The sequence below is a fragment of the Colletotrichum lupini genome, chromosome 5 (genome assembly GCF_023278565.1).
Source record: "Colletotrichum lupini chromosome 5, complete sequence".
Classification (NCBI taxonomy): domain Eukaryota; kingdom Fungi; phylum Ascomycota; class Sordariomycetes; order Glomerellales; family Glomerellaceae; genus Colletotrichum; species Colletotrichum lupini.
The window spans coordinates 1,248,548-1,275,031 of NC_064678.1; the positions used below are offsets into that span (position 1 = coordinate 1,248,548).

General features: G+C 51.0%; 6 protein-coding genes across 6 annotated transcripts; 3 read left to right on the forward strand and 3 right to left on the reverse strand.

The window, feature by feature from the left end:
- Nucleotides 1-4,473: 4,473 nt before the first annotated feature.
- CLUP02_09794 (uncharacterized protein) lies at nucleotides 4,474-5,255 on the forward strand (the record flags this gene model as incomplete). Its single annotated transcript, XM_049288772.1, has 3 exons — nucleotides 4,474-4,672; nucleotides 4,942-5,016; nucleotides 5,104-5,255. 3 exons carry the CDS (start codon nucleotides 4,474-4,476, stop codon nucleotides 5,253-5,255), a joined length of 426 nt encoding a protein of 141 aa, XP_049145916.1.
- Nucleotides 5,256-11,025: 5,770 nt separating this feature from the next.
- On the reverse strand, nucleotides 11,026-11,247 carry CLUP02_09795 (uncharacterized protein; the record flags this gene model as incomplete). Its single annotated transcript, XM_049288773.1, has 1 exon — nucleotides 11,026-11,247. The coding sequence occupies one exon, from the start codon at nucleotides 11,245-11,247 to the stop codon at nucleotides 11,026-11,028; it is 222 nt and encodes a 73-aa protein (XP_049145917.1).
- Nucleotides 11,248-14,265: 3,018 nt separating this feature from the next.
- CLUP02_09796 (methyltransferase domain-containing protein) lies at nucleotides 14,266-16,281 on the forward strand (the record flags this gene model as incomplete). The annotated part of the gene is made up of 2 exons (XM_049288774.1): nucleotides 14,266-14,286; nucleotides 14,566-16,281. 2 exons carry the CDS (start codon nucleotides 14,266-14,268, stop codon nucleotides 16,279-16,281), a joined length of 1,737 nt encoding a protein of 578 aa, XP_049145918.1.
- Nucleotides 16,282-16,702: 421 nt separating this feature from the next.
- On the reverse strand, nucleotides 16,703-19,131 carry CLUP02_09797 (complex 1 protein; the record flags this gene model as incomplete). The annotated part of the gene is made up of 8 exons (XM_049288775.1): nucleotides 16,703-16,770; nucleotides 16,867-17,571; nucleotides 17,678-17,807; nucleotides 17,894-18,229; nucleotides 18,315-18,328; nucleotides 18,391-18,618; nucleotides 18,702-18,922; nucleotides 19,052-19,131. The coding sequence occupies 8 exons, from the start codon at nucleotides 19,129-19,131 to the stop codon at nucleotides 16,703-16,705; spliced, it is 1,782 nt and encodes a 593-aa protein (XP_049145919.1).
- A 171-nt stretch (nucleotides 19,132-19,302) lies between these two features.
- Nucleotides 19,303-22,215, forward strand: CLUP02_09798 (uncharacterized protein; the record flags this gene model as incomplete). The annotated part of the gene is made up of 12 exons (XM_049288776.1): nucleotides 19,303-19,328; nucleotides 19,377-19,698; nucleotides 19,752-20,117; nucleotides 20,254-20,448; nucleotides 20,534-20,734; nucleotides 20,791-21,008; nucleotides 21,066-21,092; nucleotides 21,156-21,218; nucleotides 21,302-21,382; nucleotides 21,462-21,510; nucleotides 21,575-22,079; nucleotides 22,133-22,215. 12 exons carry the CDS (start codon nucleotides 19,303-19,305, stop codon nucleotides 22,213-22,215), a joined length of 2,136 nt encoding a protein of 711 aa, XP_049145920.1.
- A 30-nt stretch (nucleotides 22,216-22,245) lies between these two features.
- CLUP02_09799 (uncharacterized protein) lies at nucleotides 22,246-26,301 on the reverse strand (the record flags this gene model as incomplete). Its single annotated transcript, XM_049288777.1, has 17 exons — nucleotides 22,246-22,442; nucleotides 22,500-22,927; nucleotides 22,991-23,083; nucleotides 23,120-23,178; nucleotides 23,252-23,447; nucleotides 23,513-23,574; nucleotides 23,609-24,322; nucleotides 24,401-24,673; nucleotides 24,736-24,747; nucleotides 24,804-24,869; nucleotides 24,921-25,054; nucleotides 25,152-25,167; nucleotides 25,224-25,270; nucleotides 25,396-25,644; nucleotides 25,700-25,754; nucleotides 26,033-26,145; nucleotides 26,232-26,301. 17 exons carry the CDS (start codon nucleotides 26,299-26,301, stop codon nucleotides 22,246-22,248), a joined length of 2,784 nt encoding a protein of 927 aa, XP_049145921.1.
- Nucleotides 26,302-26,484: the final 183 nt, after the last annotated feature.

A 26,484-nucleotide genomic window follows, 5' to 3' on the forward strand; every position in this document is an offset into this window, starting at 1 on the left:
TATAAAAAACCTAGCAAATAGATTATTACGAAGACCTAACTATAATAAAAGTAATAACGATAGTAGAGCGGAGGAGCTACTATTAAAAATAAGGGAAGACCTTTATAATACTAAAAATATATAAGAGCCCCTTAGAGTCGTAGTAATAAGGTATATAAAGACGAGCTACGGGAGCGGCTCCTAAGTAAAAAGGATAGTAAATATTTTAAAAACGGAACTAATAATAATACGGAGAAGTAAGTAAAGGAGGTTAAGAGCTCCGGCTCGAGGGAACTCCGAGGAGCACCTCGAGAGGTATAACGGGGCTACGAGCCTAGGGTATTAGAGTTATAGTATAGTACTTAGAGAGCTATTTAAGCCTACTACTAAAATTATAAATCGCGAGCTACTCGTTTTATAAAACTTTAACGTAATAAGAGTACTTAAAATAGTATTTAGTAAAAAGGGGTTATTAATAATAAGTTAACTACGGGCCGCTTAATAAGAGGACGCTTTTATAAAAAATAGGTAATAGATTAAAAAGAACCGACGGCCTCGCTTAGTTAAGAAGAAGTAATAATAGAGCTAGGTATACGACTTTAGAGGGCTATTATATTACGGCAGCTGCGCTTACGTACCGCTATATAAAGGGCTAAAGAGGGAGGTTATCGAAATATATTATAATGCGCCTACGGCGGGATATTATAATATAAAGCGGACGATAGCGCTACTAAAACGCTACTATTACTAAGATAGAGTAAGTAGGGATATAAAAAGTTATATTAATACTTATATAGTATACTAGCGAACGAAGCCTTATTATTATAAGCTATATAGCTTATTACGCCCCCTACTTATCCCGGTTAAGCTATAGTAAGAGATATCGCTAGACTTTATTACGGGCTTACTTATATTAACTACGCTAATTAGGAGGCGCCCCTGCGACGTAGTACTTATTATAATAGACCGATTTATAAAATATAGCGTCTATATCGCTACGAGGACGACCCTTATAGCCTAGGGATTTATAGACCTCTTATTCGTAAAGATCTTTACTAAGTTTAGAATACCTAAAGGGATCGTCTCTAATAAGGGGTCGTTATTTATAAATAAGTTTTAGACTTATCTTTACTACTTTTTAGTAATAAAGAGGCGTTTTAGTACCGCGTTCTATTTATAAACGGACGGTTAAATAGAACGGTAGAACTAATACTTAGAGTAGTACCTTTACTACTTCTATACTTAAAACTAATCGGATTAAGCATAGCGTCTTTACCTAGCCGAGTTTATATATAATAACGCCTAGTACTTAGTAATCCGTAAAGCGCTTACTAAGGCCCTACTCGGGTTCCTATTTACGTACCCTATATCGATCTTAACGGGGACTCGAGATAGTATATAAAATATCTTAGCTAAGGAGCGTGCGGCCCGATTATAAGCTAATTAAAAAGCTCTATAACCCCTTATATAAAAAGTACATAAGACGTATAAGTAATAAGCTAATAAAGCTAGGATAGATATATCGTATAAAGTGGGCGACTAGGTATTACTATTAGGAAAGAATATTAAGAAGTAGCGTCCTAGCCGGAAGTTAGTTAATAAGTATTTAGGCCCATTCGAAGTTAAATTAATAATCGGAACGGCGGGGGTCGCTTACTAACTAGACGTACTAACGTAGTATAGAATATATAATATGTTCTATATATCCTTACTCGAGCCGTATTAATATCGCGAGGAAGCCCTTTAAAAGCCCTTACCTATTAGGGATATAAATAGGGAGCTACTTTACGAAGTAAAAGATATTATATAATATAGAGGGCTAAAGAGGAGGCAATAATACCTAATCCGGTAGAAGGGATATAATAATAACAAAGATACGTAGGAGCTAGCTAGGCATATCGAAGACGTAGCGTTAATTAGTATATATAAAAAACGAGTTTTAATTAGGCGGCGCGCCCTAGCTCCTAAGGAGCCTAATAACGTAGCGAACTAGTTACTAATAACGAAAAAAAGGGGCTATATAGCTATAACTAAGTAGCGTAAACGCGCTAATTACTAACTATTTCCTTAATCCTTACGACGCGTAAAAGGACCGCCCTTATCCGTAAAAGGACCGCCCTTATATATAGAAGGGCCGCCCTAGCTATTATCCTAGGGGTCGTTATAAAAGAAATAATCTTCTTATTATTAGCGAATTTATAAATAATTAGTTACGAACACGGAGCGCAGGCGGGGCGACTATATACTAGTTAGAATATTATTAGAGCGGCGTATTTCGTTATAAATAATATAAAATAATATAATTATAGCGTCGTTATAGGACAAAAACGTAGCGCGGGAGGAGCTTATAACTACCTTATTATCGTTATTATTAATAACGGGGGTCGAGCGGGCCTCTTTACCGGCGCGCTTAAGTACCCTCTGCGTATTATTAGTAGCGATTTAGTAAGTTTACTAGAGCTATAAAATAATATTAGCAATCCGAGTAATAGTAATAATAGAGCGATAACGGAGTAATAAACCTCTAAATTATAAACGTTGCTATTAGAAGCGAGTATAGTATTCTAAAGGGTTCGTATTATAAATTCCGCAAACTTAAGGACTTAAAACGCTATTAATATAATACTTAGGAAAAGCGATAAAGTAGTAATAGCGCTAAGTACTTATTATATTTTTATAAGAATAGTTCTGCGCAGCATACTTAATATAACGTACGCTAAATCTTAGAAAAATATTAAATAAAGGAGCGAACTAGGGGCTATAAATTACCGACCTAGTTAATTATAATACTCGGCTTTTAGATCGAGCGTTTTATATATAACGTAAGTAGGGTAGGGGAGCGGGCGTACTTAACTAACCCCGATCTTCTTAGCGTTCGCTTTTTTTTTTTTTTTAATAAGAGTTTATAACGGTTAGTATAAGTAGTATATAAGTAGTAATATACGTACGAAATTAGGGCGAGTAAAGGGGATATTAGGCTTTTTAAGCGGATTACTACCGCGGCCGCTACTAAGTATACTTATAGTACTAACGACCGTTCTATTACTAATAATAATAACGCTACGATTAGGGGCTATAGTTATATTAAAACGAGTTAGTAATAACTACGGAACGACTCTAAAAAAAACTTACTTAAGTATAGGGAGTATACGAGAATAAGGATTTAGGAAATATTCGTTAGCTATAATATCTACGTAACGAGGGAGTAGCGCAAACGCTAATAAAAATAAGAAACTATATATAAAAAGGATAACTACGGATAAAAAAAAAAGAAAAGGAATTCGGAATTATAGTAGCTTAGAAGGGGGTTAATATTAGTAAATAAAAGTAGGGTAACGACTACCTAAGCACCGGCGGTCGTAAGGACGACTTATAAATAAGAGCGACCCGGGTATAAAATTATAGGGCTATTATCCGGAGTAAGGGGTCTATACTCGGGCCGACGAGCGCCGCTTATACCCACCCTCATACTATATATCTAAGTACTTCTTAAGTAAGGGATTAACGTAGCGTATACGAACTATAAGTAGGCTTCGGGACAAAGCCTAGGGGAGGGAGTACTTTATTAGGCCTCGCTAATTAGGCCTCGTTAGTTAAGGAATAGCTTAGGAAGGTATAAAAAAGGGGACTAAGTAATAAAGGAGTAGCTTAGGTATATATAGAGCGCTAGTAATATACCTCGAGGGAAGGGCAGATTTTAGTAATTCCTTTTTTAGACCCTAATAGTAGTTGGCCTCTATAAGCTTCTTCCCTATATCGCACACTTATTAACATACTAGCTTACTCGTTTAGCTAGTTTAACGTCGTTAAATATACGAAGTAAGTAAAAAGTAACTAGACTATAGCTACTTAACATAGCTAAGCCACTTCTTAACCTAATAGTCCTACTTATATAAGTTATACTATTTAAAAGGGGTATAGAAGCTAAGTAGATAACTAGTAATACTAGCAAACTACTTAACTAAGTATTAGTAACCTCTATTATTAATTAGTTAACTCCTAAGAAGGCTAGCGAGCTCTGCGATTACTTAAAGCTATTTATAGAGCTTAGTCTAAATAATAGTACTTAACGACTACTATTCTAAAAAATAAAAAAAGCTTTTAGGGAGTAGGCTTACTAATTAGCTATATCTCGGTACTAAGTTCGAGTTCTTAAGGCCAGGATTGAGCGCATAAGGCCTAGGAAAAAGAAGACTATATATCTAGACCTAAATACTAAGTTCGCAGATATCTAGAACGTATAGAAAGCTCAGGAGGACTCTAGCGACCGTCTAGTTAGTCCTAATCGACTCATAGGGGTCGAATTACCTAAGGAGAATTTTAATTATATTATTATAGTAGTAGAAGGTAGTTAATTAATTGATTGTGGTTAGTGTTGATGTTTGGATGCCATGTTTTGTTGGGGTGCCCAAAAGGGGGGGGGTGCCCAAAAGTGGGTGCTTTGACTTACCTTATACCGTTGAGTTCAGGTGGTGTGACTTGTGGCGTGTTGTGATGAATGCGGTGGAGGAGATACAAGACTTACTGACCTGTAGTCGCCAAATCAAAAATAATACCGATTGGGGCCATTTGACTGTGGGCGTGTCTAATGGCTCTGGGGAATACTCCGTCGCTGGTTCATCAAATGGGTTATTGAGGCTCATATGTCACGTTGGGAACCAGAACGAGTGCAAAGCGACTCTTGATATGGCATGTTGAAAGGTTTCATAGTATGATGTTGCCAAAGGAAATTTGTCACCAACTCTATGAACTTCTTTTGGAAAAATTGACATTCAAAGTCCCTTTACTTTTCAGGACTCGAAAATCTAGGAAGGCTCTCACGTAAGATCAAAATCCTTAAACGCACAAAGTTTGACACAATTCGATTATATTGAGATTCTGTGAATCTTTTTATGATTAGACTCAAGGAGGAGGTATGAGCTGTCGTGGAGTGTACATCGCTCGCCTTGTCGGCACGAACAGCAAACTTTGGGGATCTAAGCAAGTTTGTCAACATGGACCATGAAGAGCTCTTGAAGGGAGTGACGACGCCAACTTGTATTGTACAACTATTTGGGGGAACTTAAATCAGTAATTAGAATGCGGGTAATATTGGCTGGAGTTAGGTGTGTTTTGGCACATCAGATTTCCAAACGATAACGTGTTTCACGAAGGCTTTTACTGCCTTTGCAATAGGAATTCATCGGCCATTGACGTACTCTTACAAATATCAAGGACGTTGTGCTGATTCTTTCGGCTCTTCGTCTTCCCAGTGCAACATTCGCCCCGATGCTTGAGTTGAGACCACGAGAGGTGCGATGGGAACCCATGAAAATCACAAGGGGATCGAGCAATCTGGGCACATCAAAACTTCCTGAACTATATTCACGGACCAGAGTACAAGATCAGACTTTTCTTTCACCAAGACTAGCCACAAATTAAGCACTGGCGCAGTATAGGCTTCATGTTCTACGGCAACATCATATATAAGGGATCAGGATTAGGGTCTTGTGAGAGGTTGAGCGACGTCAGCTTGGCGTAGCGTCAACACTCTTCGTCTCTTACTTAGTTCTTCCTTACATCCCCCTCAGATGTTGTTATACACTACTTCCGGTCGTTGGGTTTCTTTTGTCTGTCTGGTGCTGATCTTGTCCAACGCTCCTTGCCCTAGTGAGTCTTCGATCCCGCAGCCGATGAACGATACGATGCCCTGATCTAGCACGAGCAGACGTTTGTCGGTGTTTGCGTATGGTTTTCTTTTGGTAAAGTCCAAAGAGTCGAGATCGGAAAGAACAAAGTAATATCAAGGTCTCGCGACAATTTGCCCTTGAGACATGGGTGGAAAAAAAGAGAGTGGCAGGCCAGCAGGGTCTCTATAACTTTATGAGACCTCGACCCCGGGCGACCAACATGCCATCCCGAGCCGCTTTCCCCGCGGGCACCTTGCCAGGCCCTGATTCCGTCTTCGAACTTGATGTCAGCCTGTCATCTGTGCCGCAGGGCCAAGCCGGAGCAACAAACGATTCCCCCATTGGGTACCCTCGAAAATCAAGTTCCAGGGAACTGGTATCTTTGGTTCAGAGCGCCATCACATATCATACAACGTGCTGCGATGATCCGGGGTAAACTATAGGATCAACAGGTCGTTGAAAAGCGGCCGCGGAGGCAAACCGGAAAGTCGGGACAACTGCCCGGGGAAAGCGGCCAGATACCGGACATAACAAGCTAGACGCTCATCTCAATGGCGGTAAGCCCTGGACCTTGATCGCCTGTCCATGTTCGACGGCGGCCAGTCGACCTTGTCATTATCAAAATGCGACAGACGAAGACTGAAAGCGCGAAGATAATGGCGAGAGAGCTGGTTCCCACGAGCCTCGGCTCAGACCAGCTGGCGACTCATGGACACGCCTAGACTCGACAACCAGGATGGGATGCCTTCTGCCTTCTGCCTTCAGCGCCTTGCCCTCGTCAGCCGTCTCGAACATGGCCACTGAGGGCTGACTAGTCCATGCTGGGTGTTGTCGAATATCTTAGCCAGCCACTCAGTGACCAGGGTCGGTGGGATGCGGGGGAAGTGCGGTCCGGGTCGGTTTCGTTATCTTGGCCTTGTTCTCTTCTGACGCCATTCTAGACTCCACAACGTCTTATCTGAGTTATCGCGACATTCTCAAATTCGAAGGAGTTCACAGATACGGGGCAAGACCGCTGAAAGACCAAAGTCAGCATGGGTTGAAGTTGATAGACCAAGGGTGGGAGTTCTTGTAGCCCCCCGTTGGTGTTCATCCCAACATCTCATAGACCGAAACGGCAACGAAGCACATGCCATGGTGCCAGACATGCAGTACAGTCGGTATCCCACTTGTCACTTCCGCCCATACGCGTCCTCAATGGCACGCAATACTCAGATGGTGGGCAAAGCTCCGGGTCGAGGCCAACGGCTGCCTATCCTAGACTTTGAAAGATTGGCTGCTGCAAAGCCTGCACACGAACGATGGGGATGAGAGAGCTGCTATAAAACCAGGCTGGCAGTGCCGAACGGCGGCCAAGGCCCGAATTGGGAATTGGTGGCGGGCGCGTACGGAGCTGGGAGCAGAGAAAAGGGCCCTTGCAATATGCAATATGCAACATGCAGCTGCAAGTGCAAATATGTGCGGGCAAGTTCGCAACTTCTGAGCCCCTCCCCCCTCTATGTCATGTAGGCATCGGACATGGCCACGGGACCACGGGGGAGAGACGAATCATGGAGGTCCCCGATTGATAGGCTTGCTCCGGGCTTTTGACTTGGAGCTTCCTCTTTATTCGGATATCGGGGGAATTCGATGTGCTGGGTCTGCTAGGTACTCTGCTTGAGGAATTGGATGGATCGTGTGCCGTTTGTCCGGTTTAGGTTGTATTATATAGATAACCTGTCAGCTCTGCTCTCCACGAGTGCACCATACAAACGCCAGACTTGCATCTGTCGGTCAGCGACTGCTGCTGGATCATCAGACGACAAGACTTGGTGTCTTGAGAAAGAAGAAGAAGAAGAAGAAGAAGAAGAAGTCAATCCAACCAGGAGGAACAGAACCTTAGGTTGAGAGCATATTGCCTGTCTTAGGTAATCTGGTGAGTCGCAACTTCCGTCCGACAGGTGCTTCCTGCCCATTTGACCACGGCAACTAACACGGCGATTCTTGGCAGGAGCCCCTGAGTTGACGGAGGAAAGACCTGCTGGACCTGCACTTTCCACGCTTCAGGCATTGTGTACCTGCGCTGCGCTCCTGACACTTTGGACGGCAAAGCTTCGATGTGTTTCCAAGCTGCAACTTCGTCATTTCAACCTCACATCATCCAAAGGCTGTCTCTTGACCATTTCGCGGGAGAGAAACGGCATATTCACCAACCCCTCTCTCGGCTTCGCAACCAAGCTAAAAGTCGAAAGTCGCGGTGTGCGCAATTCCCTCACCTCGACCGGCCATCCAGCGAATCAGGCACAGTTGCCGGTACCTAGACTCCGATTCCTGGGGTTCTGGCTTCTGCACTGCGGCTGCATGCTGTCTCGGGCGCCGAAATCGCTCACCCGCCGCTGAAGATACCATCCTCCGACTTTGGCAACCCATCCCATTTGGAGCAACAGACGCGGCATTTGATTTACTTGCTTGGCTCTTTTCGTACAGCCTCCGAATACACGGGCAAACTTCCGTCCTCAGTCTTCGTCACCCACCGCCTTGGGAGTCTGGCAGTCGGGATAGTGTCTTCATCATTCATGTGATAATTGAGACACGGCGACGATCTGACTCTACCGCTCGACCGGGTATCCATAATTCGTTTGATCTTCTTTTGCGGATGAACGACAGCGATCCCAATTACACCAGGCATCAAGCTGCGGATTAGCGCTACGGCCCAACGGCTGCGACTCTATACGGATACTCAATTGAGTCAATCATTCTGCCTCGACGCTGGTAACCTACCCCTCCGTACGGAGTAGTACTTGCCATCTGTGCGAGTATTCGCCCATCGAATTTGACTCTGCACTCTCGGAGAAGCCCCGATCGACCTGAACTAGCTTGGCCCTGCCTTCATACCAAACCCCCAGTACATGTTCGGGAGGCTTGTGAGCCCAAAGGGGAGAATCTGCCTGGAAACCCAGCGGAAACATTCGTCACAATTCATTCACGTTGCTTCGTTTCTCTCTCTGAACCGCCGATCTTCTCGCCAGACACCTATTCTGCAAAAGAAGGTTCAGAGGATTCTGTTGCCGGTGCTGGGCGGAATCCACCGACCGGGACGGGGACAAGTTGCAACGAGGCCGCACCCACTACCACGTTACGCTATCGGCACTGCACCCCAACAGGCAGGACGCAACACACGCGACAGACCATTGACAGCTGCTGCGGAATCTAGCAATCTGCTGCAGACAAATCGCCCAGCTGGCTACGAAGGGAAGGTCCCCCCACGCTCTAGAACTCTCCCCCAGAAGACATATCGAGGGGAACGTCATTATCTCCGACAAGCACGAGATTCTGCTTTTGATCCCTTGGCCAGACTCAGACTCCCAGCTGGTCATCACCAATCGCCCGTCGTCTGATAATAGCACCGTTCCGTCGTTGTGGCACGCGACGAAAAAGCGCACACCACTGACCAGTTCGGATCAGCAACGGGCCACGGGGTGGCACTGCCAGCTGGAAACAACACCAGTCAGTGGCTACGCAAATCACAAGTGACAGAGTCAGCTTGCACGCACGGAACGGGACGAAACAAGACAGGCGGCACGGCAAAATAGACCTTGCAGCCATTCGACAGGATTCGATATACGTACGTAACCAACACAGGCCATCGCCGACAAGACGCCGCGGTGAAATTTGATCCATCTATCCCCTCGGTGACATTTGTCTGCGGGGACCGAGACGAGGCGAGACGGGGCGAAGCGACGGAACACCAAACAAGGGATCCGGCTCATTACAGTCGCTCAGACAAGGGCCCGGACCTTGACCGTACGGGCACCCTCTGCTGGATTTACCGCGAGGAAAGACCGGCCGGAAGCTTCACAACAAAAGGACGGAAACGAGGCGACACAACATCTAATTCCACCAGCATTGTCCTATCGCGTCCTTCAGCGGCCATTGGCCCTCTCTTTCAATAACGGCCACTGCGTTGGTCCTTGGGGCAAGGCGACAACGAGGCAAACACGACTCTTGTTCAGCTCGGTCGATTTCCCATCCAACTCAAGCGCAAATCCAAGCCAGCCAACCAGGGCCCGTCAGTTATCCGTCATTCCAGCGACCCCAGTCCCGTCCCCACCGGGGAACAAGCGGCCGGTATCCCGCCGTCTCAAGATTTCAGAAAGAACCTGGTCTAGGTTCTAGAAGGACGGGGCAAGCTCCGGCGTACTTGACTCTTGCGTGCCTTCTGAGCTCCTCCAACAGGACGAGGTATCCTCTATCCGGCCGGGACACTGTCGAGATATTTGGGCCAAATCGCCGAATCCTCGGCGAAGCGGGCAGCAACAGCCATATTCTAGTGACGCAAACTGTGGCCACCACTTTTTTGATACCTACCAAGTACCGTTTTCGCGTACTCTACTCGTAAGGAGTACGGATACGTGATTACCAGACATAGCCTGACTAAGGGCACACACTCGAACAAAGAGGAGCGATTATCCAGCAAGTCTCCATTACCTACCCGAAATCAGCGCGGCCCGGTCCACTCCATTACCAAGAGGATCAACACTCGACACAAAGCACCCAAACGTCAAAAAACAGGGGCTAGCGTCTTGTTTTTTTCGTCTTGCTGGTCACCGAGGGCCCGCACGTCCTCGCCGGTCAGAAATCACCTTGGCTTGAAAATTCAAGGTTCACGCCCTCATTCAGCTTTCAGTCTTCTGCCAACCGTACGGATACGATAGATTGACTGCACTCTACCGGGGGCCTGGTTACCGGTGCCCTCTCTTGAGCCCCTTCACCGTTCTGCTCCTCGTAGTAAGGGGTTTTTGCACTTGCAGGCGTCTCTCAGATCCTTGGCTTACCGCAGCAAGGGTCAACGGCAAAGGACAAGCAACAAATCAACCAGGGCCACTGACTTCACAGACCGGCCGACTCTGTTATTGTCGGACCTGCTTTCCCATCTGTCTGTCAAGCCTTGGACTAGTCCGTCATCGAGTCTCGAGTGCGAAAGAGGCAGACCCGGCGGCACAGAGCCGAAGTTTGAGACAGAGACATTGGAACAAAAGAACGGCAGGGCCAGAGTTGGGCCAAGTGCACCAAGTGCACCACGAACAAAGAAGCTCTGGGAAAAGAAACACAATTGAGTGGGCTTGGGTTGGAGAATTACAGCACCGGGCGTCCCGACGAGCTGGATCGGGGGCTGAGCGAGGCGTTTGCTGGCCTCGTCCCCTTGGAATTTGGTGGGTGGGAAAAGCCCACTTGAGCAGCCACACTCGTTCTTCAACAGCTGCTGGATTGCCGCCGAGTGGTCAGCGTGAGAGAAAAGAGCAGGGAAACCACCCATTACGTCCTTGACATTGACGCCATCGTGGGCGACAGTCGACCAACAAACCAAGTTTCGAGCTGCTCAAGTGCTGGCTTGGTGTTAGTTATTGCTCTCACCGAACCCCAGTCTTGCCGCCCTAGTGGCTCCTGTCAGGCCGGAGCTAGCAAGCTGAAGAGGAAATTCGTGGAGTAATAGTGACGAGTCCGCTTGGGAAACAGGTGGGAAGCTTTGACGACACAGGCACAAACACCACCACAACAAACCAAGCAAATCGAACGAACGCCAGGCACAGACAGATACGTGCAAAGTGCCGTCATCCATCGGGGTTATTGAGGAATCGGACACTGGCAGAATAAGGCTAGTCTTGGTTGGCACTGCGATTGGCAAGACGGACGGCGCACCGACACAGGCTACGCGGCGCAGAGGTGAAGCCTCCGACGTGGATCACCTTGTCGGGGTCACAAACAACAATCCCACACAACAGTAGACGAAAGACACTGGCCAATTAGAGACCAGAGAAAGGCATTGCCCTTGCTATTACCTCGATTGCCCTGGCCGGGGAACGTTGGTACCGTCCAAACGGGTTTCCCCTGCCGTTGCGGATACCCAACAGGCCTGTCGACGGCGTCTGCCCTGCGCTGCCTCGCCTTGCTTACTCGCTTGCTGGCTGGCCACATTCCCGAGTCTGGGTTGTTTGCCGCGCAAAGACCTCTCCCAAACTCCGAGTTGTTCCTGCGCGATAATCAAAAGGCACACGGAATAGTCAAGCGACAGTGCCGGCATACCTGCACGAGCTCCCGTTCTCGTGCACTTTTGCTTATCAGATAGCCCGAGGTCTAGCTCTGCGAAGCTACCCCATCTTGGTGTCTAGTCTTGTCAAGCTGGGCCGACTTGAGACGCGGCGCCGGGCGGGAGTACAAACCTTCGTGGACTTGTGTGTGCTAGCTCATCAGCATTGGTTAGCACGTTGTTAGCTAGCAGCGCACCACTCTACAAGTGGCAGACAACGAGAGCGCGCCGACGACAAGGCAAGCAGGCCAAGAAGCATACAGCAACTAACAACCGCCAGTAAGCAGCATCCAACTAGCGTCCAGTGCTTCCCTTCCCTTCCCGTCACCGAAGCCGGGAGCGCCAGGACCGCCGCCCAGTCAGAACAGGATAGGTTCTGTACACTGACTGCTCTGTGCCCTTTCTTTGGTTCCATTAGCAACGGACCAAGGACGGGAGACCCTTGGGCGCCCTGCTATTGCGACGGCAGCGACTGCGACGTGGTACCTGCAGACAACCAAAGTACCTCGCCCACTCCTCCGTACGGCGAGCGAGCGACGCAAGGTGCTGCTGCAAGGTACAAGGCGGCCAAACGAACCTGTGGTGGACCCCGTTCGGTTCCCCAGCAAGCTCCAGCAGCCAGTTACGTCTGGTCAGCGTGGGTGTTTGTGTGGTGCGTGTGGTGAGTTTGTCCCCTCATCTTGTTTTTTTTTTTCTTTTCTTTCTGTTCTCTAGATGATTCCCGCCCGGTATGTGTGTGTGTGTGTGTGAGAGAGAGAGAGAGAGAGAGAGAGAGAGAGAGAAGCGGGCAGACGAAGACGAAGAACACGGCCAAGGAAAAGAAGCAGACGCGACGCAAGCGCTAGTGCAACGTCCGAGTTTGGTTCTCTTTGTCTCTCACATTGTCATTGCTCTCTGTATTTCGCTTTGTAGTCGCGCCAGAGAGAGTGTGAGAGGGAGAGAGTGTGTATGAGAGCACCGAGAAAGACAGAGAAATAATGTCCAAGGACCAAGGAACGCGGCAAGTCGCCCGTCTATTTGGTCCGTCTGCATCTGGTTCCTGGATGCTGAATCGGTACGGATACATTGCATCCTGACGGACTCTTTTTTTTTTACTTTCTTCCTGTTTAACTGGAGTTGGAACCGCGGAAGAGAATCCGACTTGCTCTTTGGTCCCCCTCTCTTCCTCTTCCTCTTCCTCATCCATCTCCGTTATCCATTCCCACGTTCCATTTTCCCATTTTCCCTCATTTTCCAATTTCTCTTCCCCCCACCCCCCACTACCCCTAGGCCTCGCCGCGGCCGGGTGTCAGTGTGTACCTTGCCCAACTCAACTTTACCTGCCTGTTCCTACATACAGTACTTGACCCCATCCCCGGGGCTCCCTGCTGGTGTTGCTGCAAGGTACGTACAGACCAGTACGCTAAGTCATGCACCCTTGTTCTTTTGGTTTTGTCTGCCACTCTGCATCTGCTATGTATGTCGAGAGTATCTTTACGGTGTATCGTTACGGAGCATCTGGCCAGACAGACAGACAGACAGACAGAGCAAAGAGAGAAAAACAAGACTGAGCGAGAGTCATGGGAGAGAGAGAGAAAGAGAGAGTACGGGTAGTGTATCCGTAACGGAATAGTCTACGGATAGTGTGTTGCTTGTGCCACCACCAGAGCCACGAGGACTATCCGTCTTAGTTTCTTTGCTCTCGAAAATACCGACCGTTCTGTAAGTACATGGCGGTTCTATTGACTCTTTGAGGCGATGCCAAATTAAAGAAAAACACATCCTTCCTGGTTTCTCCCTCCTCCCCCTCCCCCCCCCCCCCCTTCCCCGTTCCCTTCCGCTTCCTTTCCCACCCGGGTGCTTCTCTTCCCCTCCACCGGACAGATACACTCATAGTGTACAGACAGACAGACACATACACACGCTCACACACCCCTCCCCCTCCCCTCCAATCCATGATCTTCCCCCCTTTCCACCAGGTACATCACATCCACCATCATCTCCCCCCCAGCTGCTGCAAGGTCGCAACAGAAACTGGAATGGAACCGAACTGAATTCAACACACCCCCAAAGACCCAAACCCAGGAAAGCAAGCAAGCTGCTGCTGCTTGCTGCTGCTGCAAGGCAAACGAGCAAGCAAGCACAATCAGCCGCCAATCCCCTCCTCCTACCTCGTACGGAGTACCCCGACTCTCTCACTCTCAGTCTCTGTGCCTCCTTTCCACTGCTCCCACTCCCAAAAAGTCTCGTCTCTCTATCTCTCTCCCACAATCCACACGCAGTTTGCGGATCCCCAAACAACCCCCCTCCACCCCTCTGCCCCCTCCCCCCCGTCCATTGGAGCTGGAGCTCCCACCTGCGAGTTGGGTCTCATTGTCGTCCTCCCGGCCCCAGAGAGGGCAGGGCAGACATGAGGATCCAAGACACGAAGAGAGGACCCGACTGACCCAACTGACCAGAGCCACAACCACACGCACAACCGGGTCCCAAGCCCAAGGGCCCCAGAAATCCGCCGCTCCTCCTGACGAAGCACTCGTGGATGCGGAAGATTCTGCAAACATGTCCCAATACATGTACACCAGCTTCGCCCCCGTCCCTCCCATTCTTTCTCGCATCGAGTCGACCAGGCCAAAGACTGCGACTGCAACCTTGACAAACAAGAGCAAACAACAACAACAACAACAACAACAACCACACACGGCGGTTGGTGCTAGTGCTGCAACTACAGATACTACCACCACCACTACTACCACTACTACTCCTGCATCTGCCACTACAACTCTGTCAACAACATCAACAAAACCCCCCGCTGCCGCCCACGCCGCCGCCGCACCACCTACCCCGTCTTCCTCTTCGTCCTTCTTCTCAAAGGCCAACCCGGCGGATTCTTCGCGCATACCGTCGCGCCAACCATCATCAAACAGTTCTCACTTTGGACAGCAGCAGCAGCAGCACCACCACCACCACCACCCCGCAACCCGTCTCAAGCACATCCGCACATCGTCATCGTCCTCGGCGTCACGCTCCTCGCACGAGACCTCACTCACACCCACGTCGACGATCCTCTCGACTGCGTCGCCCATCGACCCGCGCGATCTTACCTCGCCAGCGTCTCCAAAGAAGCACAAGCATCACCACTCGCTACAAGAGACGCGCGCTGGTGCCGACCGCACTCGCATCCGGGTGCCGGCGCGCCTTCGCAAGGAAAGCGGCACCTTAAGCTCCTACGCGAGACACCCGCTTGTACCGCCTACACCATCTCACATCGGTCTCACTCCGAATGAGCTAAAACATGTCGCCATGCTCGTCGACACGGACACATCGGGCCGTCATCTCACTGCCGGCAAGGCCGGTGCAATTCCTTTTTCCCGTACCGACAGTCTTTCGTCGGCGGCTCCTTCAACCGCCTCCATGTCGACCCGCACAATGACGTCCTCCGACCCCACGACAAACTCGTTCGATGCCTCTCGCCCTTACTGCTTGCGCAATGGCCGCACATATCTGTCAGATCCGTCATTAGCATACCCCTTGCCTGTTGACCTGAGCGAGATCCATCGCCAGTCATTGCGCACACTGCTGCTCATCCAGTTGTTTGGTTCGCCAATCTGCTCCACAGCATTTGCTAGCAAGCCGCCTGGTCGTGTCCTCGAAGTCGCCTGCGGTTCCGGATTCTGGAGTCAGTCGTGTCACCGGTATTTCGCGCAACGAGGCCACCCAGATATCCACTTCACTGGCATGGACATTGGCCCAATGGGGCAGCATGCGGGGGACGTATCTCGCGACATGAAATGGCGATTCATGCAGCACGACATTCGCAACTTTCCGTGGCCGTTTGCCGATGGCGAATTCGACTTGGTCATGGTCAAGGATCTGAGTCTGGTTGTGACGTCGCCGCACGCACTGCAGAACGCCATTGAAGAATATCATCGCATTCTTCGCCCCGGTGGCACTGTGGAATTCTGGGATAGCGACCACCAGATCCGCATGTTGCGGCCCCACGCCGCGCCACAGTCTGGCAACACCGAAGACACCGCCACCGTCGCCTCGCTCGGCGCGTATCCCATTTCGGCAAAGACCCCTTTGAGCGCGCCGCTGAACAACTTCCTCGTCGAGTACAACAGTTGGGTTCACCGTGCACTCGAGTCCCGCAATCTGAGCCCTGTGCCTTGCACTCTCATCGGTCCTATGCTCATCCAGGAATCCGAGGAGCTGACTGACATACAAAGCAAGCGCCTGGCGATCCCACTTTCTGAAGTTCGCTGGGAGCGCGAGGGCGTCGGCGGTGTCGTGACCAAGGACGGCAAGTCGTTCATCAACTCTGGCAAGGGCAAGGGCAAAGACAAACCGGACGAGCAGAAGAAGACGTTGACCGAGGCCCAGGCGGCGCTCCGCCGCACGGCCTTGATGACCGTCGTACAGCAGATCCAGAGCCTGGAGCCGATCTTGCGCGAGGTCAGCGGCAAGAGCCAGGACGAATGGGACGGCTGGCTAGGCAAGATGATGAACGACCTCATGAGGGAGAACGGTACGAGTTGGGGAGAGTGTTTGGAGGTCGGTGCCTGGTGGGCACGCAAGAGGGAGCGATGAAGGACCGCATGACGAAGTTATGGTGGACGGAAAAAAGAAGGGAGTTTTTTTTTTTTTTTTTTTTTTTTTTTTGCATTCGTGTTTTTGCGGCGACAGTTTATTGGACTCTATGGGAATGATTGGCCCTCAACATTGACCTATGCCTACACCCATCCCAAGACGCTCGCCGCATCACGCATCTGGGACGTAACGCTTCCTCAACGCCCGATACCGCTTGAGATAATACCTGTTGCGCGATTAGCATCATGGCGACTCGGAGGGCGAAGAAGCGCCAGTGTCAACAACAGAGCAGAATACAGTTTATCAGAAACAAGAGAAACAAAAAGGGACGGCGAAAAAGGGACAAGGCAGGAAAGGATGGAAAGGGGGAAGGGAGGAAGGGAGGAAGGAAGGAATAGGGGGGAAAGGTCAGAGATCCAGTTCATCGAGATACCCCATCGTCAACATCATCATCATCGTCATCTACTACCACATCATCTACATATACACCTACATATCCCATCACATCGTTTACCATTACTATACAATACCTATCTCTCCCCCCCAATATGCTTTCTCATGCTGTGTTGTGTGCCCTAAAGTGACGATGCTGAGAGAGGAGAGTAATGAGGGGGATTATGGCGCCCTGGAGAAGCATATGCTGTAACCTTGAATGCATGGAGTGACTTGGCATTCGGAAGAGAGTGATGGGTTTTCCATGAAAGCCATGCGGGCACTCGACGGAGGCGACTTGCCTCGCCGTGAAGGGGAATCGCCAGTCGATTAACATCTCGAATTGACTTGTACGACCATTGGTAAGGGAAGCGGGGGATGAGTTGGATGAGTTGGATGTGAGGACGGAGGGGGGACAAGGACCGACTTGGTACGAGTTGTTTGGATGGTATATCATTGTAGAGTGTGATCGAATCAGGGGCTTAGACAAGGTCTCGAGTAAGGTTGAGGATGTGAAGAGGCAGGGCAAATTTTCTCTTCTTCTTTTTGGGCGGTCTGGTGTTGCCAACTGTGGCGTCGTCACCCGTTGTATGCTGCGATAGCGAATCATGCCCTCTGTTTTTTTACTTTGATTTTCTGGGAGAGGGGGTGAGGAAGGAGGATAGAGGATGTATGGAAGACTGACTTTGACCGTGCGAATCGCGCCTAGCAAAACGCACTTGCTCTGTAAGGAAACACGCCTGAGGAAGGACTCGGTTTGGGTGTTGGAGGGGGGAGGGGGAGGTACGGCGGGATGGCTTGAAAGGGGGACGCGTTGAACAGCGTACGTGCCGTTGAAGAGTATTGAACTCTCAAGGACTAGTGACATTGGTTCTCCCATAGCCTTAGTTACACTTGTTTTCCGAGGCCCGGGTCGAGGTAAGGCACATCGCTTTGGGGCGTGTTTGATAGGATAAAGAGGGACTTGTCATGGAAGTGATAATGTGTACTTGGGGAGACGAGGTTGCGAAGTTGGATGGACGTGGACGCAGACGGGGGCCTTTTTTGGAAAGCGCAGGTGAGAGGCACTGGGCTGACTTACAATGCTTCGATTTCTGTGAGGTATTTAAGTCAGCTGTTTGATTCTCTTCGTTGGTATTAAGTCTGATGTTATTGCTTCCCATTCGGTTATTGAGAGAACAGAATGGGGAGGAAAGAGGGATGAGATACAAAGGGTGAGTCCATGACGGGAATGATGGAAGGTCATGACTCTGATAGAGTTGGGGGAGTAAAGCGATGTTGTCCACTTGGGAAGTCTAGCATGGAACAAACGCAGTTGGGCAAAGGATGAAAGTTGCCCAGAACTAGATGCAGTCGCACTAGACGGTAAGTACTTCATGGAGAGCACTTCCCACGCCCGGAAGAGAGCGGCATCCGGTTTAGATGGCTGAGATTGGGGACTTTGAGGCGCATATAGTATATCGAGACTCATGCTGGTGCACCACGAGACACACTCGCCTCCAACGTGGAGACAGAACTTGGGAAACGACCAACACCGAGATGCAGGGGAGTCAGTTGAGGAGGGGGGAGGCGTGCCCCCAAAGCAAAGACGAAATGTCCACGAAACCAACTCCAACTTTGGAATCGATCACGCGCGGTCATAGAGCCTGATTTCAACCGAGCATCCATGGATCTCACCTTGCCCTGTCCACGGACGAAGGACACGCCATCCCCCAAACCCAGAGAAAGACATAAAGAAAGAAAGACAGGAAGACAACGTACCCTTCTTCACAAACTCAGCCCTCTCGATCCCCCTTCGAATAGCCTCCTCATCCCGCAGCGCAGCATTCGCAGAAAACGCCTTGTGCAGGCGGGGGCGGAAGTAATCGTAGCCGAGGGGGTATTCCCGGCCCAAGTAGAGGAGTTCTATTCTCCATGGTTAGTCATTTCTGTCTGTTGGGTTCCTCTTGAGGTGAGGCTGCAGTGTGAGCCCAGGCATAATGGTTGACGGATGGAAGGTGAGCGGATATTGTAGAGGGAGGCAGTGAATAGAATAGAGAGAGGGCGAGGGGCAAAAAGATGTGTTGGGAAAGAGAGAGCTCTGGGTTTGGTCGTGCTGTGGTCAGTCGACTTGACGAAATTCAACCGCATCATCAGTCTCAGGACGACAAGTATCTGTCGTAGAGTAAGGATGCGCCAGCGACAGACGTTAGAATTGCGCAGGTTTTGTCTTCACAACAAGTTATGTTGACAAGAGCAGTCAAACATCTCAGCAACTTGTCTCATCGGGCAACCTCGAGGCTACGTGATACAGCTCGATTGAACAAGTGCGATGCTTCGATTTCAATATAAGACGAACAACAATACTGAAAAGACTCTCAACTTACCCTTGTAAATGGCAATGACCCGCCTCCGCAACTCGGTATTCACGACGCTCATCCTCTTCTTTGAACTACTGTCGGAGCAGCTTGCGAAATCTCAGAGAGTGGTAGTCTTTAAATGTCGTCGTTGCAAGTGATGGTATAAAGAGATGGCGCAGTCCCGTCAATTATCGCATCTCCCGCTCATGGCTCGCAAGGTCGTCGTCGATGAGGTCGACAGCTCGCTCCCATGGCCTCAGACCTCGGCGAGATGATGTAAGACACCCCCCCCCCCCCCCCAAAGGTGCCATCCCCACCACCAAGCTCCAACAGCTCTCGTGATTGGTTGGAACTTTCAACCTCATCCCACCTGTTCGTTCCCCCAGCTCAACCCACGAGGCCGAACTGCGCCGCGCCGCATCTTCAACCTCGCCATTCGAAACCCGCGGGACATTGGGAGCTCGAGGCCGGCCATCTCTCAACACTCTTTTCTCCCTCACGTCGCCATCTATCTGGTGGAGGACACGGCACCTTCAGAAAAGCGACACCGAAACCTAACCTTGATACCCTCACCCTCGCACGTCGCACCTCGACTCCCGATTCCCGACCCCGACCTCGATCCCAACACACCTCACGCATCCCGCTCGTCAGAGCAAGCCTCTCCCAAAAATGAGGTCCACAACAACGCGGCTCCAACAGTCAATGCTATCCCGCGTAGTCTCAGAATACTCCCGCGAAGCAAAGCCCGCCGCCGCCGCCGCCGCCGCCGTCTCCAAAGCCGCCAAAGCTCCCCCAAAGGCCGGCCGCAAATGGCCCCTATACTCTAACAACACGCAACTCGCAAACACAATCTCGCTCAGCCCGCGAGAACTCTACAAGCGTATCGGGAAATGCCTCGCCTTTGGCTGCGACCCAGACCAGACCCAACGCGCGGCCAGTCTCCTGAGAACCATCAACGACGAATGGCGTAATCTCCACGCAGTCTCGCAGGGCTTCTACGACCCCAAGAACTCGGCGTACACTGTCCGACTGCGAGATGGCGAGCCGAGTCATCGTCCATGGCTGGTGAGTCTTTGATCCGCCGTCTGCGCTAAGCAGTGCCAGCGCCAGCGCCAGTGCCAGTCCTGTTCCCGGTCTTGGTCTCGTGTGACCGACTTGTATCAACAGCGCCACTGACTGTTGTTCCCGTTTGCTCTCGTAGGGTATATCTCAAGCGTCTACCTTGACCCAAGTCGCTGAGCAGTCAATCGCCCGTTTTCTGGATCGCGTTCTCGAGACGGCAGATCCTCAAGATAGATTAGAGTGGGAGCGTCTTCGCGACAGCCACACCTGCAACGAGACACTGACAACCATGCACTGCCAAAACAAATCGCCACCGCAAACCCGCGCCTCTCCGGTATGCCCACAACATCACAGTCTCTTTTGCGCCCCCAGCCCCTCGTCCCTCAAGCATGCATGTGCTGATGAGCCTTCCCTACTAGACACTCTCGCTCGAGCCGCAAGTTATCAGCGCCTACACAAGGTTGCTGTCAAACGATTACGAAGAAAAGTCCACCTTCCGCTTCAAGGTTGTAATCTATTCACACAAGCACTTCACCAAAATAGCCGACTTGAACATGCATCTGAAGATCTACACTCATGACAGAAAAGGGCTGCCCTGGCTCAGCCGTGAACTGAAGCGGGTGGCTGAGTTGACCAGCACCGACGCGGAGCGAAACGCCGCAGATGGACATGCAAGACATATCTCGAAAATGGTCATCAACCTGGAACTGGGTACATGGAGAAGACCAGACGCCAAGGAGGACTTTGGCAGCGCCGCGCCCTAACGAAATATGAGTATGAGATGTGCACAAATCCTTCTCACGGCACTGAGTACTATCGCCATCGGACCAAAGACGCGAGCAAAATCCGTGGTCGAGCCGGAAACCCGAGACGGAAAGAGCGAGAGTCGCTCGTGTAAGTCGAGCGAGGCGAGAAGACGCATGGATTTTGGTTCAATTTGATCAGTCATAGGCGAGTCGAGGCGAAAGCGGTCCTCTTGTAGAGGAAATTGACCCCGCCATTTGAGCGTGCCCCTCCGCTAGACAAGATGACGGGCGACAGCTTGATGGCTGAAGAGAGCTTGAGGCCATTCGACCCTACGGGCGACGCAAGAGATACTCAAGTGTCTGCCGAATAGACGATAGAAAGCACGCCGCCGGAAGATATCCCTAGCATCGGCCCCTGGTAAATACCAGTCATTGAGATAGAGACTCAGAAAGGTACAGCGCGCAACTACTCGACGCCGTGATCCTAAAAACCCCTGATCATGTGCCAAATTTCATCTTGGTGTATGCATTGCAGAAATGCTGGCACGGGTTGAGCGCGTAAAAATGAATCGATGCGGTCGGGTTGACATGTGACCTGGAGACCAGTGATTGGAACGGCTGAAAAGGACTCTTCACTGTCAAGGACAATGGTGCCACTGGGCTCCATGTCATGGCATCAATAACCGCTGTCCGTCCTGCTCCATACGCATGTAGCGTCACGGAGTCTTCTCGGCGGCACAGGCTCTGGAAAAGAGCATCAGAGGCTCCGTGGAAATTCGCTCCGTGAAAAAATTTCTCAAAATCATCTTTCCAGACGTATACGGCGCACCGGCTGGCCTCGCGTCCAGTGTCCGCCGTTGGAAAATTCAAATTCGTTCCGAGAGGGGCGGCGCAGAGAGCCCACCGGGAGATCCGCATCGCACGGAGCCGCCCTTGCGCTATTACGTTGTGTCGCCTCACGCATCCGTACATGGGTATTCTCGTTGTGTATATCCGTACCCAGACGACCAGATGGCAGAGCGGTGCCACAGCCTGCAGACCGCCTTCAGAGTCAGCACCACAGTGCGAAAGGACATGGGCGAGAGGGAAGTCGACCCCGCTAAGCAGCCGCAGAAATATAACGGTCTGCAGGGCACCAATCAGCTCGCGACCGGATCATGGGCCGCCAAGTCTTTTTCCCTCGTCGAGATGGAGGGGGAGGAGCCGCGATTTTGCAAGTGTAAGCTCTGGAGGCTGCGGTGGTGAATGAGGTGAGCTGCTGTGGTGCTGCAGTGCTGCGTGTTGAGGTGATTTGGGGCCTGGGGCTGCATGAGAGGCGTGCCGTAGCTTGTGCTGCAGGAAGGCTGGCGTCTTGAAGCTTATTCCCGGGGCTTTTAGTCTCGATGCTAGATCAGTTGACGGGGTGCTAGTCGTATCTCCTCGCTATCCATGATTGGAGAGGTCATTGTCCCATCAAGTCTCTCGCTGCAGTCGAGATCCAATGGTGAAGTATGGCTGCTGCAGCGGCAGAGAATGAGTGAGACTGTGGGAAAAGTGCCGTAACATCGCTTCTTCTTCTTCTCCCTCCAACTCTCCCCTCGTCCTCAAAGTCCTACCATCGTCAGGCACTAATAGTGATACAAAGTCCTGGTGAGGACACCCGCAGCCCACGCTTGGTCACTGACTCTTTGAAGAATTTCGGTTCGGCACCACGAATCAGGTGATTCGACTGCAAATTGCTCTCCACGGCATCCCGAGTCAGCAGTCCACTTGAAGTGCACCGGCTGTGACATGGGAGGCAATCTGGCAGCAAGGCGCGCCGCTGGTAGCAGCCAAATGCCGACAGGCCGATCGACTTGCTTTACCTCTCTGCGCCTAGCTCCCTCTTGTTCCTCGCCGTTTATGCTCAAGACCTGGGGGGGGGCCAAGTGGGGGTTCACCACCATCACAGGTAGTATTTTCCAATCATCTCTGTCGTGACTTGTCGAGCAGGTTGAATACGCCTGACGACGGTCCAGGATGTGGTTGCATTGCCGCACTGTCTTGCTCCTTTCGATTTTGTCCCTCCTCCTTTTCCGGGTGGGATACCTGTCATCTCGATCGGAGGATAATTAGCTAAACAGGTGGAGATGGCGGCAAGAAAAGCTTGACCCTGCAAGCTGATTATCGATAAAGGTGGAAGCGCCGTAAGAGTTGCCAAATTCTCTCTCCTGTCCATAATAGTACGGATATGCCCCATTGACACTTTTGCAACCCCGTCATCCACCCCGTCTCGTCCACCCCGCGGGTTCATTTGAGGCCGGATGTAGACTTGATGTTGGCTCAATGGAGGGGCTCAACTAAGTCATCGGAAGCGGTCAGCGGTCAGCGGTCGGCCGCCGTTCACTACCTCGCCGGCTCTTTCGGAGAGACCATAGGGTGATTGGCAGCGGAGAGGAGGGATGGCCGACGCGCACTGTCTAGGTTATTTCCAGAAATGGCTTTGTTATGTTTCGAATCAAAAGGAGATCGTCGACAGCCGGGCAAAGGCGACAAAGACATGGGCGCCTGCGAGGATAGGACCACTTTGTCTAGGGCCTGCGACGGGGTCGAAAACAGCGATGCGGATCTCCGGACCACAGCCGTGTCCAGCCATCAGCAGTATTCGTAGTCATTGCCGGTCGCTGTTGAGACTCGTCAGTCGCGTGCAAAGCGTTGTGCCTGTACCGGTACGTGCCCGTACAGTACTCTGTAGGCTGTCAGCGTGTCAAGCTGGCCCCGTCATGTCACATCATGCTGGATCTGAGGAGGAATTGGCTCGAGCGAATGCCGCCTTAACGATGTTGTGGTTGGTGCAGTGCCCAGAAAGCTACGCATGCGACATTCCTCGACTAGTTGATGATCGACATGGGAAATCTGCCCTCCCAAAAGTCTGTTGCCATTCGTGCCAGGATGAAGGCAATGAGATGCTGCACGTTCCGCAGAAATCATTGCACTACTGAATGCGAGCCAAAGTAAGAGTGCAGTGCGAGTGTAATGTGATGGTGCGTTGTCAACCACGAGACATAACGAGACGAATATGCATTGCTGCATACGAGTCTCAGTCTTCCGCCGTCGAGTCGCGGCCGAGCACAAGCTCCACCCACGATGCTCCTGTCCCGTCGACTTGTCCTCTGGCTTGGTGGTATCGTTGCCCTGATCCATGGCTGCCCTGAAATTGGATGCTGGCCCGTGAGGTGATGGTGGTGTTTGGTGATTTTGGTTACGCTCGCTCTGGAGGGCTAGCGCTGGATTTGTCGTCCGCCCGTGATGCTTTTCACTGTGCGAGGGGTCCAAGGGGTCAAGGCACTGTCGTCTTGCCAGGTTCTTTGGTTTCGTCCCCACGTTTTCGTGCCTCGTGCTTGGTACCTCACCGAAGAGCGTTTCGACTTGTGAAGTTGTGCCCCGATTGTCGGCGTCAAGATGGTGATCGTGGAACGTCAGGCCACCGAGCGTCGGAGGAGACTTATACAGGTACATTTAACACACAGTGAGCACCAGAGAACGGGAAGCACGTTGTGTGGCTGGCGGTTGGTGGTGGACGGAACCGTGGATGCGTGGGTGGCATCGTGCCCCTTTAAGGGGGAGGCCGAAATGGTAGCCCTTGAGGCGAATATATTTCCGTCGGAATAGCGTAGCGTGATGTGGAGCATACTTTGACGATCGTCGGTGTGCGCCTGGGGAACGGGCTCTGGCAAGCGAGGATTGGTGAATGATGTCGAGCTTCGGCCGGGGCGGACAGGCGATGGTTGTCTTTGAGATGTCCTCGTGGCTCGCTGGGAAAGCGATAAGAAATTTTGAGTGCGCGGGGGTGGTCTGCAAGAGCGGGGAGAGCCTAGTCTCGAGGTGACAAGGAAGGCGGGAGGTAGTACACACACTGGTGGTCCATCCTATCGTGTCGTGTTCCAAGGTGCTAAGTACTGCGTGATGGCCAAGTTGCGTCGACATGTGGGATGACGAGCACGAAGAGATCGTCCACCGCCCAGACAGCCTGCAGACAATAAGGCCCGGCCTGACAATGACTGTGTGTCGGTACTAGTGGATAGTGCTGTGTACGGAGTACCAGCATAGCTTGCTTTGGAGGGAAAGAAACCAGGCACATGTGGTAGAGAGTGCGGGATGGGCGTTCAGCGCAGCTCAACCGGGCCATTGGCAGTAGCCCCGATGCTGGCTCTGAATATCGCTTTGGCGGCATGCCTATCCGACGTAAGTGCCATTACTTATTACTTGATTTATGCGTCGATGCGTGAGTGCCTTCAAGGGCATGTATTGTGGTACCTCAAGGTCGGTGAACGGGAGCGATGAACGGCCTGGGAGGGACAGAGTCAGGTGTAATGATCAGGCACAGGCGGTACGGATATCATACAGTCTCTTCTTTCATTACGTCCCTAGGTATGTTCCCAAAGATTCCAGCTGAGCCGGGTCGTCATGCGAACAGCGATGATGGGTGTTGCGGATGATTGACAGCATGGACAACGGTCGATGACAGAAGCCGCGGACAGGACGAAGAAAAGACGACGAGTGACCGAACTAGGGACGAAAGAAGAAGGACGTTCCAGTGAGTCCAGCGACGGCGCTGTCGTACCTAGGCTCGTAGTGGCGGGTGGTGGTCAGGGGCGCTGAATATGACGGGGATGTCGAAGAAGAGAGAAATGTATCGTTCACTGGTATCCGTACGAATACTGTGTAAGGGATGGTTGATGTTTGGAATGATTGGGGACAAGACCTGGCGACTTGGGAAGAGTAAAATGAAGAAGGGAATTTAGAGTTGGGATATGACGATTGTTCTATGGGAAGGAGGCGCACAGCACGGGGGGGAGCACCACCTTCCCAACCTCACACCGCACATGAGGTATGGAAGGAAGTAATTGATATTGGTAGTCTCCTGAGGTAGGTACTTGCACGAAGTTGAGAAGGCACACGACCACGATACCTTCCTTTTCTCTGCGTGCCCAGGTACCTTGCCTTTGGTACCTACTCAATGTCTATCCCTTACCTAGGTAGGTTCTCAACTTCTCTATGTATTCAGTGGAAGGAACCTACCCTCCTGCCTGTGTCTAAGGTACCTACGTCAGGTACCTCGACTTATACGATACTTGGTCTGAACAGTGAGCAGTGAAGCACGGAAGGGGCGGAAGGCATGATGGAACAAAACTACGGATAGAAATACCTTACATTGATATCCCAGCACGATGCCGCCATGTCAGGTAATGCAGGACACGATTTCTTGCCTTGCTTGCGTGTTTTCCGTTCCGTCTGGGGATCCATCCTGTGCCAGGCCCTGGGAGCTGGAGGCTGGAGCAGCAGCTATGCAATGCGCTGCATCTCCCGTGCTTGGCCAGCCCTGTTTACGACTACCTACCTACCTACATACCGTTCTTATGGTAGGTAGGTAAAGTAACCTCAGTATGCGAATGCATTTCCATACGAATGCCCCGTTCCATAGTCAATCCACATCATGAACAACACATCATGAATAAAAAAGCTTCTGGACCCTGTCCGAACAACGCCTTTATGAAGCCAGGCCGAGGGTGCATCACTGCATGCTGCATGTCGTGAACTCGTCATCCAGCACTCAGTCATCGCTCGTTTAGCAGCTTCAGCACCGGTGGCCCCCTGTAATCTTA